At 33.0% G+C, this 12,588-nt stretch overlaps 1 protein-coding gene across 1 annotated transcript; it reads left to right on the top strand.

Moving 5' to 3' along the window:
* The first annotated feature begins 11,353 nt into the window (after positions 1–11,353).
* Positions 11,354–12,046, top strand: LOC141661049 (uncharacterized). The gene has a single exon (XM_074468030.1). It carries the CDS (start codon positions 11,354–11,356, stop codon positions 12,044–12,046), a length of 693 nt encoding a protein of 230 aa, XP_074324131.1.
* The last annotated feature ends 542 nt before the right edge of the window (positions 12,047–12,588 follow it).

Genomic DNA, 12,588 nt, shown 5'->3' with positions numbered 1-12,588 from the left:
TATCAGAAATTCATGTTATCAATTGAGTTAACCGTAAAATAGTCATACATTCTTGTTTGTTGACGGTGAGGCCCCCAGTAAAGATTTGAGATATTTTTCTGTGTATTCATGCAATTTGGAATATAGAATTGTATGTTTTTGATAACTACAACAGAATATGTCAAGTGTCAACATGTCCATTGGTACCTGGTGGCTAAAACAAGTTGAGGAGCTTGTAATTTGGTCAACTAATTTCTATTGCTGATGGTTTCTAGGATCTCTGTTCCTGGCTTTTTCTTGAGGAGCTGAACGTGCCTTCAAATTTTATCAGATCCATCACAGCTACTTATTTACTGATTTTAGTTTAAGTTGTAACAGTATTCCAAAAAGTTCGAATATCAAGTCCTTAAATATACGTTGTTCTTTTTGTTGCCAGAGAGTAGTTTCGAAATCTTATTTACTGATTTTACTGATTTCGAAATCTGATTCAAAATTCAAAATCTTATTTACTAATTTTAGGTAGGGCTGTCAAACGGATAATTCGGATACGGATATGTCTATATCCGTATCCGCAATCATCGGATTCGAATACGGATAATATCCGCTTTATTTCGGATACGGATAATATCCGCTTTATTTGGATACAAATGCGGATATTTCAGACAGATATCGGATTTTTTGTTGCTCCTACCGTTTTTACGATGATTATAAAACATTTTCTACGATTAAATACAAATAATATATTTATATATGTATAATGTATGTGTACAATTATATAAAATTTGTATAAACGTATTATTTAATACATTTACACACACTATAAACTAAAAAAAATAAATTTTAAATTATATACAATTATATATTTATATAATTTAAATATCATATATGTATTTAGTTTCGGATACGGATAATATCTGTTTTTTCTCGGATATGTATAATATCCGTTTTTTCTCGGATACAGATGCGAATTTTTCGAACGAATATCGGATTTTTCAAATTTTTTTGACAGTCCTAATTTTAGGATCTCTTTATGTTCTTTTTGTTGCCAGAGAGTGGTTTCGAAACAGTTTTGCATATAGATCAAAAATTTGCCTCCTATTACCCAGGAGTCTGGATCTTTGTCCCTGTGTTTCCTAATACTAAGTCGGTAATCCGTGTAAAGTACGGTATCAAAATTAAAAATAACAGTATTATATTATTATTTATATAACATTGAAACTCCGTGATTTGCAGACTATTATGAGAACCCGTAGGGTTTACCCAGTGCGCACCCGAAGGGTAGCGGCTGCCGGCTGCGGGTTACCTACGATAAAAAAATTGAAACTCATAATCCATGCAAAATACATATCTAAATATAATATATAAATATTTTTAAAATATATTAAAAAAATTAAAGTTAAGTGTAACTTTAAAATTTCACCGTATAGTTCTTGTTATACATGCGCCTAATTATTTACTTATATAAATCTGACATGTTAACTTACTAATACGATTATTATAACGACTCGTGTATATTCTTATATTTTTATTATATTTAAAGTGTAATAAAGGTTTAAATAATTAAATCAAATGTGTGTAATGGTTTTGGCAGCAGTTATTGATTTTTGTTTAACTATTTGTGATCTGTTGATATGTGGGATTGAATTGTGTGATTTATTAGTGAGTTATACAATTTTATCTCGCTTGTAAAACTGATTTTATTGCAGTTTTAATTCTATAAATACTTGAATTATTTCTAAAATTGGTTTTATAATTTTATAATGCTAATAATTATTTTTAGGACTTTATAAAATTGAGAAATCAATATTCTATTAATTAATTATTTTTAAATGATTTTCTGAGTATAATTATTGGTAAAATCCATATTTAATTCAGGAAATATTCAAAAATCATGAAACTTATATTTTATTAAGTCCGTATTATTCTGAGAATTTTAAAATTATTTTAGAATTTTTCGGGATTCATATCACCCGCGCGTCGTTTCGTTATTCGTCAAAAAGCGGGTACAAAGTGCACCTTAAAAAATATTTTAAAAATTTAAAAATTTATGTTTTTGTAAACTCCGGGATATTTATGACCTTTTGAAATTATTTTCGAAATTTTCTGAAATTACTTTTCGTACAACCAAGTTCGTTAATTTTAATTCCGGGACAAATCGGGTCATGAAACCCTTGTATACATATCCTATATTATACGTGTTGATTTTTTAAAGCAGGGGTACACGCGTGTTTTGGCTGGTGCGGCAGCTGTCAAACAAAAGAATAAAACAACCCCACCCCCTTTTCTTTCACCCCTGTGCTCGGCTGTTTCTTCTTCTATCTCGGTCTCTCTCGCGTTTCTTCGCAATTTCTCTGCTCCATTTGCTCCTGCTCTTCCCTGTTCTTTTGTCCCTGTTGCTTTATAGGTCGATTGCCGCCGCCGTGAAATTATTCCGGTGAGCTTGGGGGTCCTGTTGCTTATTTGTATATATATATATCTATATATATAGATGTGTATGTGCATGTGTTGTGATTGTATATGCGTTGTGGCTGTGTGTGCGTGTGTGTTTGAACAGTGGTGTGAGTTGGGGTGGCACGTGGCCGCATGCCTCCTTGTCCCTGTTCTGTGTTGCTGTTGGATTGTCCTTTTGGGCTGTCCTTTGGGTTGTTTTGGGCTTGCAGTTGGGCCGGATGTTTTTCGGGCCTTTTCTGTTGGGCATGTTTGTGCAGTTTGGTTTGGTGACCGGAAATTGAATTTTTATTTTCTGTACTGCAGGGAATTTTTATTAATATTCGTGAAATAAAGTTTTATTGCGGTAAAAATAATGTTAATCGGCGTAATTTATTTGGGAACCCGTATTATATCGGGCGCCAATAAATTGTGCCGACGTTGACGATGAAGTTCGGTGAGTCAACGGTAGACGGTGATGACGATGTTCTGAGTCCTAAACCTTATAAATAAATAAAATGATTCGTATAAAATGTTTTCGAAAATAAATTTGCGTGAATATAGAATTGGTATGGAATGAAAATGTGGATTGTTGTGAATTGTTGACGTCGATTATAATCGACGGGTAGTCTTATAAATAAAGAAGTTGCTGCCAAAATTTTCTAAAAATATGTTTGTAAACGTATATAATTATGTTTTATGTGTTACCCCTATTTATATTCGAGAGATGTGATTACATGATTATGTGTATAATAATAATACGAGTCGGGTTGTCGGATTTGGGTTATTAGGATTTGAGGATATCAAGCATGTCGGTATAACTAATTAGGGTACTCTGTATTTGTAGATCCCAGTCGAGTTTTCTCAGGATCGAAGTCAGCGTGAAAAGTACTTAGGGTTTTGTAAAGCGTTGCAAGGTAAGTACCCCTGACCATTCTTTTATGGTTCAGTGCATATGAATAGTTAAATGTTTTATTCTCGTAATGGAACAGAAACATTTTAAGTTACGTATCCCCTGTAGTTATAAATCACTGTTTTCAAATTATTTTGGGGAGAAATAACTTCGAAAGGTACCTATCTCAAATGAAATGATTTTGCGAACTGGATTTTATATGTGTGCTGCTTAAATAAAGGATTTTGAAATTGAGATAGGTACAAGTGTTTTGAAAACTGGATAAAACGGTCAGATATGGGATACATTTGGGCTAGAGTAGGCCTATCGAGGTGGCGTAAGAGGTTAATTCGGTTGCGTGCACTATAAAACCGATTAGTCCAGCAGGTCAGAGACCTAGCTAGTCTCTAAGTTCCGGAACAGGTAAATGGGATGGCAGTTAGAGCCATCTGGTGTTGATAGCCTGATCAGCTGTCTTCACATATCCGCTATGTATCTGATTGGGATTTGTGATTTAAATAAGAGCATAAGTAGTTGATACAGCGGTTTTATAAAAATGATTAGCATGCTAAAATTGGACTCTGGTATTTATACAGCACACTACTATGTTGTTTTAACAAAGCATGCTAGTTAGTGATATCCAGTTATCTCTGATTTTCATTATGAAACGTTGATATCATGGTTACAGTTCTGTTCCTATTATTGTTACATTCCAGTTTTTATTCTGTTATTCGTATCTTGGTACTGCTTAGCGATTATGCTCACCCTTGCAAACTGTTATGTATATTTCGCAGATGCCTAGAAGATCAGTCAGACCGACCCATGTTCCCGCCCTTACTGGACCCGGCTCCTCTGAGGTAGTTTGTATCAGGCCATGAGGTCTGAGGAGTTGCTGAATAGAGTTATAGTGTGTTAGATGTTGAATAAAGAGTTTGTAGTATTGAGAACCTGAATTATACTTGAACCTGGATGAGATCTTGGTTTGGGGTCAAGTTAGTATATTTTAATAATAATTATGTTGTTTATATTTTTGGTAATTGTGTTTAGTGACGTCAACTCCTGACCCCAGGGTTGAGGCCGTCACAATTATTTTAAAGTAAACTAACACTTAGATGTTCAGTAACAAATAAAAATTTAAGGAAAATAAAATTTACAGAGAGTAAAAGTTAATTTTTGTTTTTATTAAATAAAATTTTAAAAATAGTTGTATAATTTTCTAGTGAGTATCAAGATTTGGGACCTGGTTTCGCTTATTAGTATAGATAGTTGATAACCCGTGCGAAACACGGGACCGAAACTAAAAATATCGAATTAATATTTGTAGAGAATTATTCATAATCCGTGCGAAACACGAATTAAAATTAATATATTAATATCAAATATTAAATTGGTACTTGTAAAAAATAGTTATGTAATTAAAAAGAATCGAATCAGTTATGAAATTTTCCACTATAATTTTAATTTTGCATTGTTTTACTTGATATAAAAAAATCTAACATATTATTTTTATTTTTGTGAAACGAATTGTATGTCTATCTTATGCAACAAATATATGTTCTTTCCACAATTTAATATTAATTAATATAATTTGATAATTATCTCTTAATTAGCCTTTTCAGTATAGTTTATTTAATATTACTCAATTATCGATAAAAATTAATTTACAAATTAAAAGTAAATAGATGTTATTCAACTTAATTTAATATTACTATATATAATCTAAATACATGCCATAAATTTGTTACTGTTAAAATATGTTTTTTTTAATTTAAAGTATATAAACGTTGTGATGGACAGTAACAAAATACGATCGTTAAATCAATAATTATCAGTTTATATGTTAATAAATGTTACTAAAGTTATTTGCTATTACTTAATTATTTTTAAAATAATACTACATAAAATAAATTTTACAGAAAATAGAAGTTAATTCGTGTTAATAGTTAGTTTGTAGTTAGTAGTTTTTCAAAATAAAAGTAAATATATGTTATTTTACTTAAGTTAACGTAACTTAATAATTTTTTAATATAATTTAAAAATAAATAAAGTTTACGGCGAATATAAGTCAATTCGTGTTAGTAGTTTTTAGTTTTCCTAAAATTAAAAATAAATATAAGTTATTTTACTTAATTTAACGTAACTTAATAAATTTTTAATATAATTTATAAATCGTTTAAAATAGATTATTATTTTATGAAGTGAATAGATAATTGGATGAACACTAACTAAAAATAAAATAAAATTTACAAAGAATAGAAGTCGAGTTGTGTTGAAAATAAAATTAATTGAGAATAGATTTTAACTTATGTCAGATAAATATCAAAATTCGGTACTTTGATAATTTTAATATCAAATTATAAATAAGTACGAATGTTATTTGTAGTTTATAAACTTTGGGAAATGTTTGTTCACGTAACTTAAAGTTGAATGTTAGTAATAATATATTTTTTCTTAAATTATTTTGAATTTTTATTTTTTATTAACTTTAGTTTTAAAAAATGTGTTCTTAACTATTTTTCTAATATAATAATCACAAATTAAGATAACTTTATTTATAATTTATTTATTTTTGTTCAATTAAGTAAAAAAAAATCTGACTTTTATCCAAACACTTATACAACTTATAAGTATTTATCTACATACACTTATTCATATTAAATTATAAGTAATTTACTTTAAAATTTTCCAAACAGACACTTAGTTTTAATTTTTTTGGTAATTGAAAAACCTTACCTAAATGGTATACATGATGAAGAATATGTGAATCAGTTGAATCCTAAAACTATCCGAATATTATATTTCAAAATACTGTTCAAATTATATTTTGGCAAACAATTTATAAAAATGAATAGATAATTACAAATTTAAAAGAGAAATACTTGAATGTTTACAAATATTGAATTATTAGTGGTATATGTTATTTTTATATTAATGAAATGGACCTATCATTCATTAATATAAATTTCACTAATGAAAAAATGTCATATATCATTTATGAAACATTTTTTTGATACTTTTTCGGGATAGGTAGAATTGCTCGATTAAAAACTTCGGTGAAGTGTTAATTGATACTCCCTCTATCCTATTAAATTCTCTACATCACTTTTTGACACGCTTTTTAATATTCTTTTAAAATATAACTCCATTATATTTTTTTAATTTTTTTTTGATATATAAAAATTTTATGTTTAAACTTTTATTAAAAAAAATTAAAAAAAACATCATAAAACTATATTTTATATAAATCTCAAAATACGTGTAAATAGTAAACGTTGCGAAATTTCTAGGAAATGTGTTTGGGTCCAACACTGTTTGGCAGAAAAATACTCAATTATTATAAGGATTTTAGTTTATTGGACAAGACACTTCCTTGTTCCTATTATATTAACAGGGCTTGACTTCATTCTGGCCCAGTTTATAAGTCCATTAAGCAAGCACTTTTTCGCCTAAAGCTTGCAGGCTGGCGCTAGTTTCACAGGCAACTCATTTTTTATTAGAAAATGTTAAATACCCCAAATTTTTACCTAAAATTTTTTTCCGAACCTTCAGGAATTAAAATAAGCCATGTATCAGCCACGTCATTTAATAAAATTTTTGAGAAAAATATTTGGAATATCTAGCATTACTTTTCTTTATTCTCAAAAAGAATAAGCAAGAGTAAGCAAGTGGTCAGTCAAGTAATCTTTTTTTTTTCTGTTCATGCTTAATGAAAAGAAAATGGAAACAGAAATTGAACCAGCTGTAGTGGCATTAGTAGTTTTTAATAACCCCCTTCCAATAAATACAACTAAGCTAAATTAAATAAAATTTAAAACTGATGCAAATATAAGGGCTGCCAGATTCCTAGCATAAAGAAGATAGTATTATCTTAACATTATGCATGACTTAGAAATTTTAAATTATTAATAATTATCAATTAATGACATGTATATTCCTTTCATCCCATCATTATCGAAAGATTATGGAATATCATTAGACAAAAGAAATTATTTCATTTGCTTTTAATTGAATGGGAATATGATCCTTAATTTAATTCCATATGTATACGACTTTATTCCCTAAGAAATCTATGTAATCGGGTACAAATCAATCATCTTTTTTTTTTTTATGATACTTAAGCATAATACTAATGATAGATAACCGGATCATTCTCTCCTTTAACACCTTTAATCAAATTTTATCTTTATATAGCTAAATACGCTACCAATCACTCTCAAACTTTGGAAAGTGAATTCTATTTGGTAACCTAAAAATTATACTCGGAACAAAGTATAAATTCACTTCTTTTTGTATTAACCATTGAGATTATTGTGGTATATTTTTAGATGGTATTGGAGAATAAGTTCTTACGCACGGAAAAAAGGTGAATTTGGTTAATAATGGTTTTTAATGATTAGCTTGCCCTTTACCTAATGACATACTAATATGGTGCAAATTCCCGGCAAAACCAGTTGGTACAAAAGTAAATAATCTAGCTACCTGAGCTAGAAATCTGTCAGGACTCATGATGCAGCTCAAGTTACTCAACCATATGTGATTTGGACCGTGAGTGTTCTAAAAATCGGCTCAAATTACTCAATTATATATAATTTGGACGGACAATATTTTAAAAATGACCGATTAACTAATTAATTGATTGATTAATCGGAGTTTGAAAGAGCCCCGTTTTGATTAATAAAAGATTTGGAATAAAGTATATTTTTTAAAAAAAATTGGTCAAAAGCCAATTAATTTGGATCAAAATTCGGTCGATTCGGTCAAACGGTAAAAACTAAAAATTAATTAAAAATAGTTTTTATTAAGAAATTGAAATTCAAAATAATATTTAATAGTTAATAATAATATATTGACTTATGGTGACTATCGTATGCCCCGTTATTCTTATTCAGGTATCGTAAATCCCTAATAATTGGTCCACAAGGGTTAACTAAATTGGTTAAAAAGGTGACAATTTCGAATTCCAAGGGAGGAGAATTTATGATTATGCCTTCTGAGTTAGAGTCTGTCGTTTAAATGCGGGTTACCTTGATTAACGTGGTTTGTAGGCTATTGCGTGACCCGTAGGGTTTACCGAGTCCGCACCCGAAGGGTAGCGGCCGCGGGTTATCTACGATTAAAAAATCCCTAATAATTGAATTAATTTTTTCAATTAAATTACTCTGAGATCTTTGGAATATTTACTGAATCGATTCATTCACTTCACAATCTATTGTAGCGGATTTAGTATTTAACTAATTATAGCAGATTATAAATTGGTATACGGTAGGTATTATTTTTTCAAGTACAAAATAGTAAGCAGTCATAATTGTGTATAAATCACTGAAATATCAATGAATTAATGATATACTTTTTTTGAAAATCCTATGGAATATAATTTTCGATTAATTTTTAGTTAATCAATTCAATTATTTATCGATTATTCAATTAATTACTAAAAAAATGCTCTGATTTCTACTTTATAAAACACCGGGGACAAAGTAAAAAGACAAAAATAATCATAGATTATACTTTTCCATATTTACCTCTGCTTATTATGCAAAATCGGGAATTCAAGTCTCAATAGAGTACTCAAACCTTGTAGATGGACATAAGGATAAATTAGAAAGATTAGCCCTCAAATGTTTTGGAAGTTAGAATTTAATTTGACAGGTGTTGAGAGGAAAAAAAAATTTAAAATAGGAAAGTAAAAAGGAATGGAGGGAGTATTATATTAAAGGGTTGATTCAATTATAATTATTTATTGAATAATATAATTTTTTATTAATAAACCAATATTATAGAAAATAAGTGAAAGATAAATATTTTTTTAGTTGCGTAGATTTTTCTTTTTTGGCTAATATAATTTATATTCTTAATTGAGTATCTGTTTAAAAAAAATTAGGTGTACAAAATTTTAACAAAAAATGTATATGTTTTTGATAATTTGAAATATTTTATTGATAAAATAATGCCAATACAATAATTTATTATTATTATTATTAAGTACATTGTAGCCAAGTAAGACATAGTAATTAATATTGATACAGATGAAAGGTAATACGTAAACACACATTTAACGCCGAGTTAATTGTGTCCTCAAATTGACTGGTCAAACCCGTGACGCCACGTCCCGAAGTTGGTCATCACGGTCACGGCCCAATATGAATCTTGATAGTTCGAGCAGACTATGACAGTCACGGCCCAAAGTGGGTCGTGTAGCCCACGACTTAAAATCAGTCACACGATAAGCCCGCCCAACAGACCTGAGAATGAGGTATATAATAACACCAACATCATATTCAACATGGAAACAGACTCCTCCTAGGAAGAATTCAGAGTCCACCGTCTAGAAGAGTCCTACTTACCATCTAAACAGAAGACTTATCTCTAACCCTAGACTCAACATCTATATAAAGGGCTCTACCTTTCAATCTAGAACTACGTTTTTGGTTTAATTCTCTACAACACAGAAATACGTAGGCATCTTGCGAGAACAAATAGTACCCACCGCGAGAACAACCATTAAAACTCGAAGTTCAACAACCCTAGCATTATTATAATCACAACCTTAATTTTTATTCCACAACATTTGACGCCGTCTGTGGAAAAACAACAATGGAGCCGATGATCCCATCCCATCCCATCGTAAACAGTCTCATCCACAGTGGAGATACTCCCACACTCGACCTATGCCGCCACCGAGGGAGGAACCCTATAGGGGCATCTGAGACTCAACCTCAGGGGACGAATCCCCCAATCCAAGATACGCCCCTAGGGATGAATCCCCCAGCTCCTCAAGGGACGAACCCCCAATTTCAGCAACTACAAGCAACGATAAACTCTCAACTCGTTGGGTATGAGTACTCAACGATCAGATTCCAGTGACTACCAACCCACTTTACGTGATGCCTCTATACCCAGAGGTTGAAAATATTGGTCTCTCCAATCAATGTGAAGGACAAGGACGGACTCCCAAATACATTCGTGACTTGGCTCCCATCCCTGATAATCGAGAATTCTCCGAACCATACTCTGCTAGAGACTCCGACTCATCGGATGAGGAAATCGCTCCAAGGGAGAGACGCCTGATAAGGAGCCGATACCGAGTGGTTATCAATAGCCTAGGAGCCCCCAATGGACGATTCCCCAAGATGTACAAGAGAGGATTAGGGCTCATGAAGCTTAGATCCAAAGGCTGAAACGTGATCTGGAGATGCATCAGACACCAAGGCCCCAACCTGCAACAATATCAAGGGATTTTCCTCTTGTCATAGATCTGGAAGGTCCGACGCCAAGGCATAGGGTTGTTCTCCCAAGGGCGGACCCTAATGATTTAATTCTATTAGGAGATCCTGATAATCCAAATCCACCATTCACCGAAAAGATAATGGATGCCCACATCTCAAGGAAGTTCAAGATGCCCACCATCAAGGCATATGATGGTACTGGCGATCTCGCAAATCATGTCAGGACGTTCTCCAGCGACCTGTTACTGAAGCCCGTGAACGACGCTATTAAGTGTCGGGCCTTTCCCCAAACTCTATCTGACATGACCCAGAGGTGGTACAACCGTCTACCTCTTAACTTAATTGGGTCTTTCCGAGAACTAAGCCAAGCCTTTATCAACTAATTCATTAGTGGCAGAGTGCATGAGAAAAATTCATTCTTTCTCATGGGCATTGTGCAAGGAGCGAATGAGTCGTTAAGAGACTACCTGAATCAATTCACGAAGAAAGCCTTGAAGGTCCCTGATCTTGATGAAAATGTAGCTATGATAGCCCTGTAGCAAGAGACCAAAGACGATTTCTTCAAGATTTTCCTAGCTAAGCACCCCTTGAAAGAATGTTACAACTCCAAGATAGGGTCAAAAAATACATCAAGATGGAGGAAAGCATGAATAAGACTTTGGTAAACAATAAACTCACCAACAACAAGAAACGGAAGACGGACCAAGAGTACGATGCCAAGGAAAAATATCCTTGAACTGGAAAGAACTCCGATCTCCCTTTCAAGAAGAATCAACCACCAAGGTTCGCTGAATACACAAGACTGAATGCGGCGTGGAGCCAAATACTGATGAAAATTGAGAAAGACAAGGATTTCAGATGGCCGAAGCCACTAAGGGGAGATCCCGAGAAGAGAGACAAGAACCAATTTTGTAGGTTCCATAAGGATGTTGGTCATGATACCAACGACTGTAGACAGCTTAAGGATGAGCTCGAGTATCTCATCCGACGAGAAAAATGTGGGAGATTCATTAAAGGCGATGATGGCGGAGGCCACAAGAGAGATGATGATCAAGGGGGTAATAACAGAGGTCGAAACGTACAACCCAGAGGGCCAATGATTAATATAATTTCTGGAGGGCCAACGGGCGCTGTGACAACAATGAACTCTCGAAAGGCCTACACTAGAGAAGTGATGAATATAGTCGGAGACGCACCCAAATGTGCTAAGACTAAGATGACACTTAAATTCGGCGACCCCGACCTTGATGGTTTGAAATTCCCTCATGATGATGCCCTAGTTATCACCCCGATAATTGAGAATTGTTCTGTCAAAAGGGTGCTGGTTAACATTGGAACTTTCGTGGATATTCTATTTCACGAAACGTTTCTAAGGATGGGGTACAGTGACTCCCAACTGACCCCCTCTGATGCACCCATCTACGGGTTAAACAAAGTGGAATGTCAAGTAGAAGGAGCGATTCGACTCCCTGTGTTTATTGGAGAAGAGCCCAGAGAGGCCACACAACTGTTAAAATTTTAGGTTATCAAGGAAGTCTCTTCCTACAACGCAATCATGGGAAGAACCGGGATCCACGCATTTAAGGCTGTGCCCTCAACCTACCATATGGTACTCAAGTTCCCAACCAGAAACGGTGTCGGAGAAGAGAAAAGAGATCAGAAAATAGCCTGATATTGCTATGTAGCAGCACTTAGGCCCGATAGAATTGGGGGGCATGTCCTCCCAATTGAAGACATGGATGTCTGCGAGAATGAAAAATGTCGGGGGAAGCATTTGACAAAGTTCCTACTAGAGAACAATGATGCATTTGCTTGGACAACATCCAACATGCCTGGGATCGATCCAAACCTTATAACTCACAAGCTGAATAACGATCCAACGCGTAAGGCCGTACAACAGAAGAAGAGAACATATGCCCTTGATAGGCTGGAAGCCATTAAGCATGATGTTGAGAAGCTCCTTGAAACTGGATTTATCGAGGAAGTGCAATTCCCCGAATGGTAGGCTAACCCTGTGATGGTCAAAAAAGCTAATGGTAAGTGGAGGATGTGCATCAATTTCAC

Source organism: Apium graveolens, chromosome 5, assembly GCF_009905375.1.
Source record: "Apium graveolens cultivar Ventura chromosome 5, ASM990537v1, whole genome shotgun sequence".
NCBI classification, from domain to species: Eukaryota; Viridiplantae; Streptophyta; class Magnoliopsida; order Apiales; family Apiaceae; genus Apium; species Apium graveolens.
The sequence above is the reverse complement of the archived record's forward strand: the minus strand, read 5'-3'. Positions and strand labels throughout refer to the sequence as shown.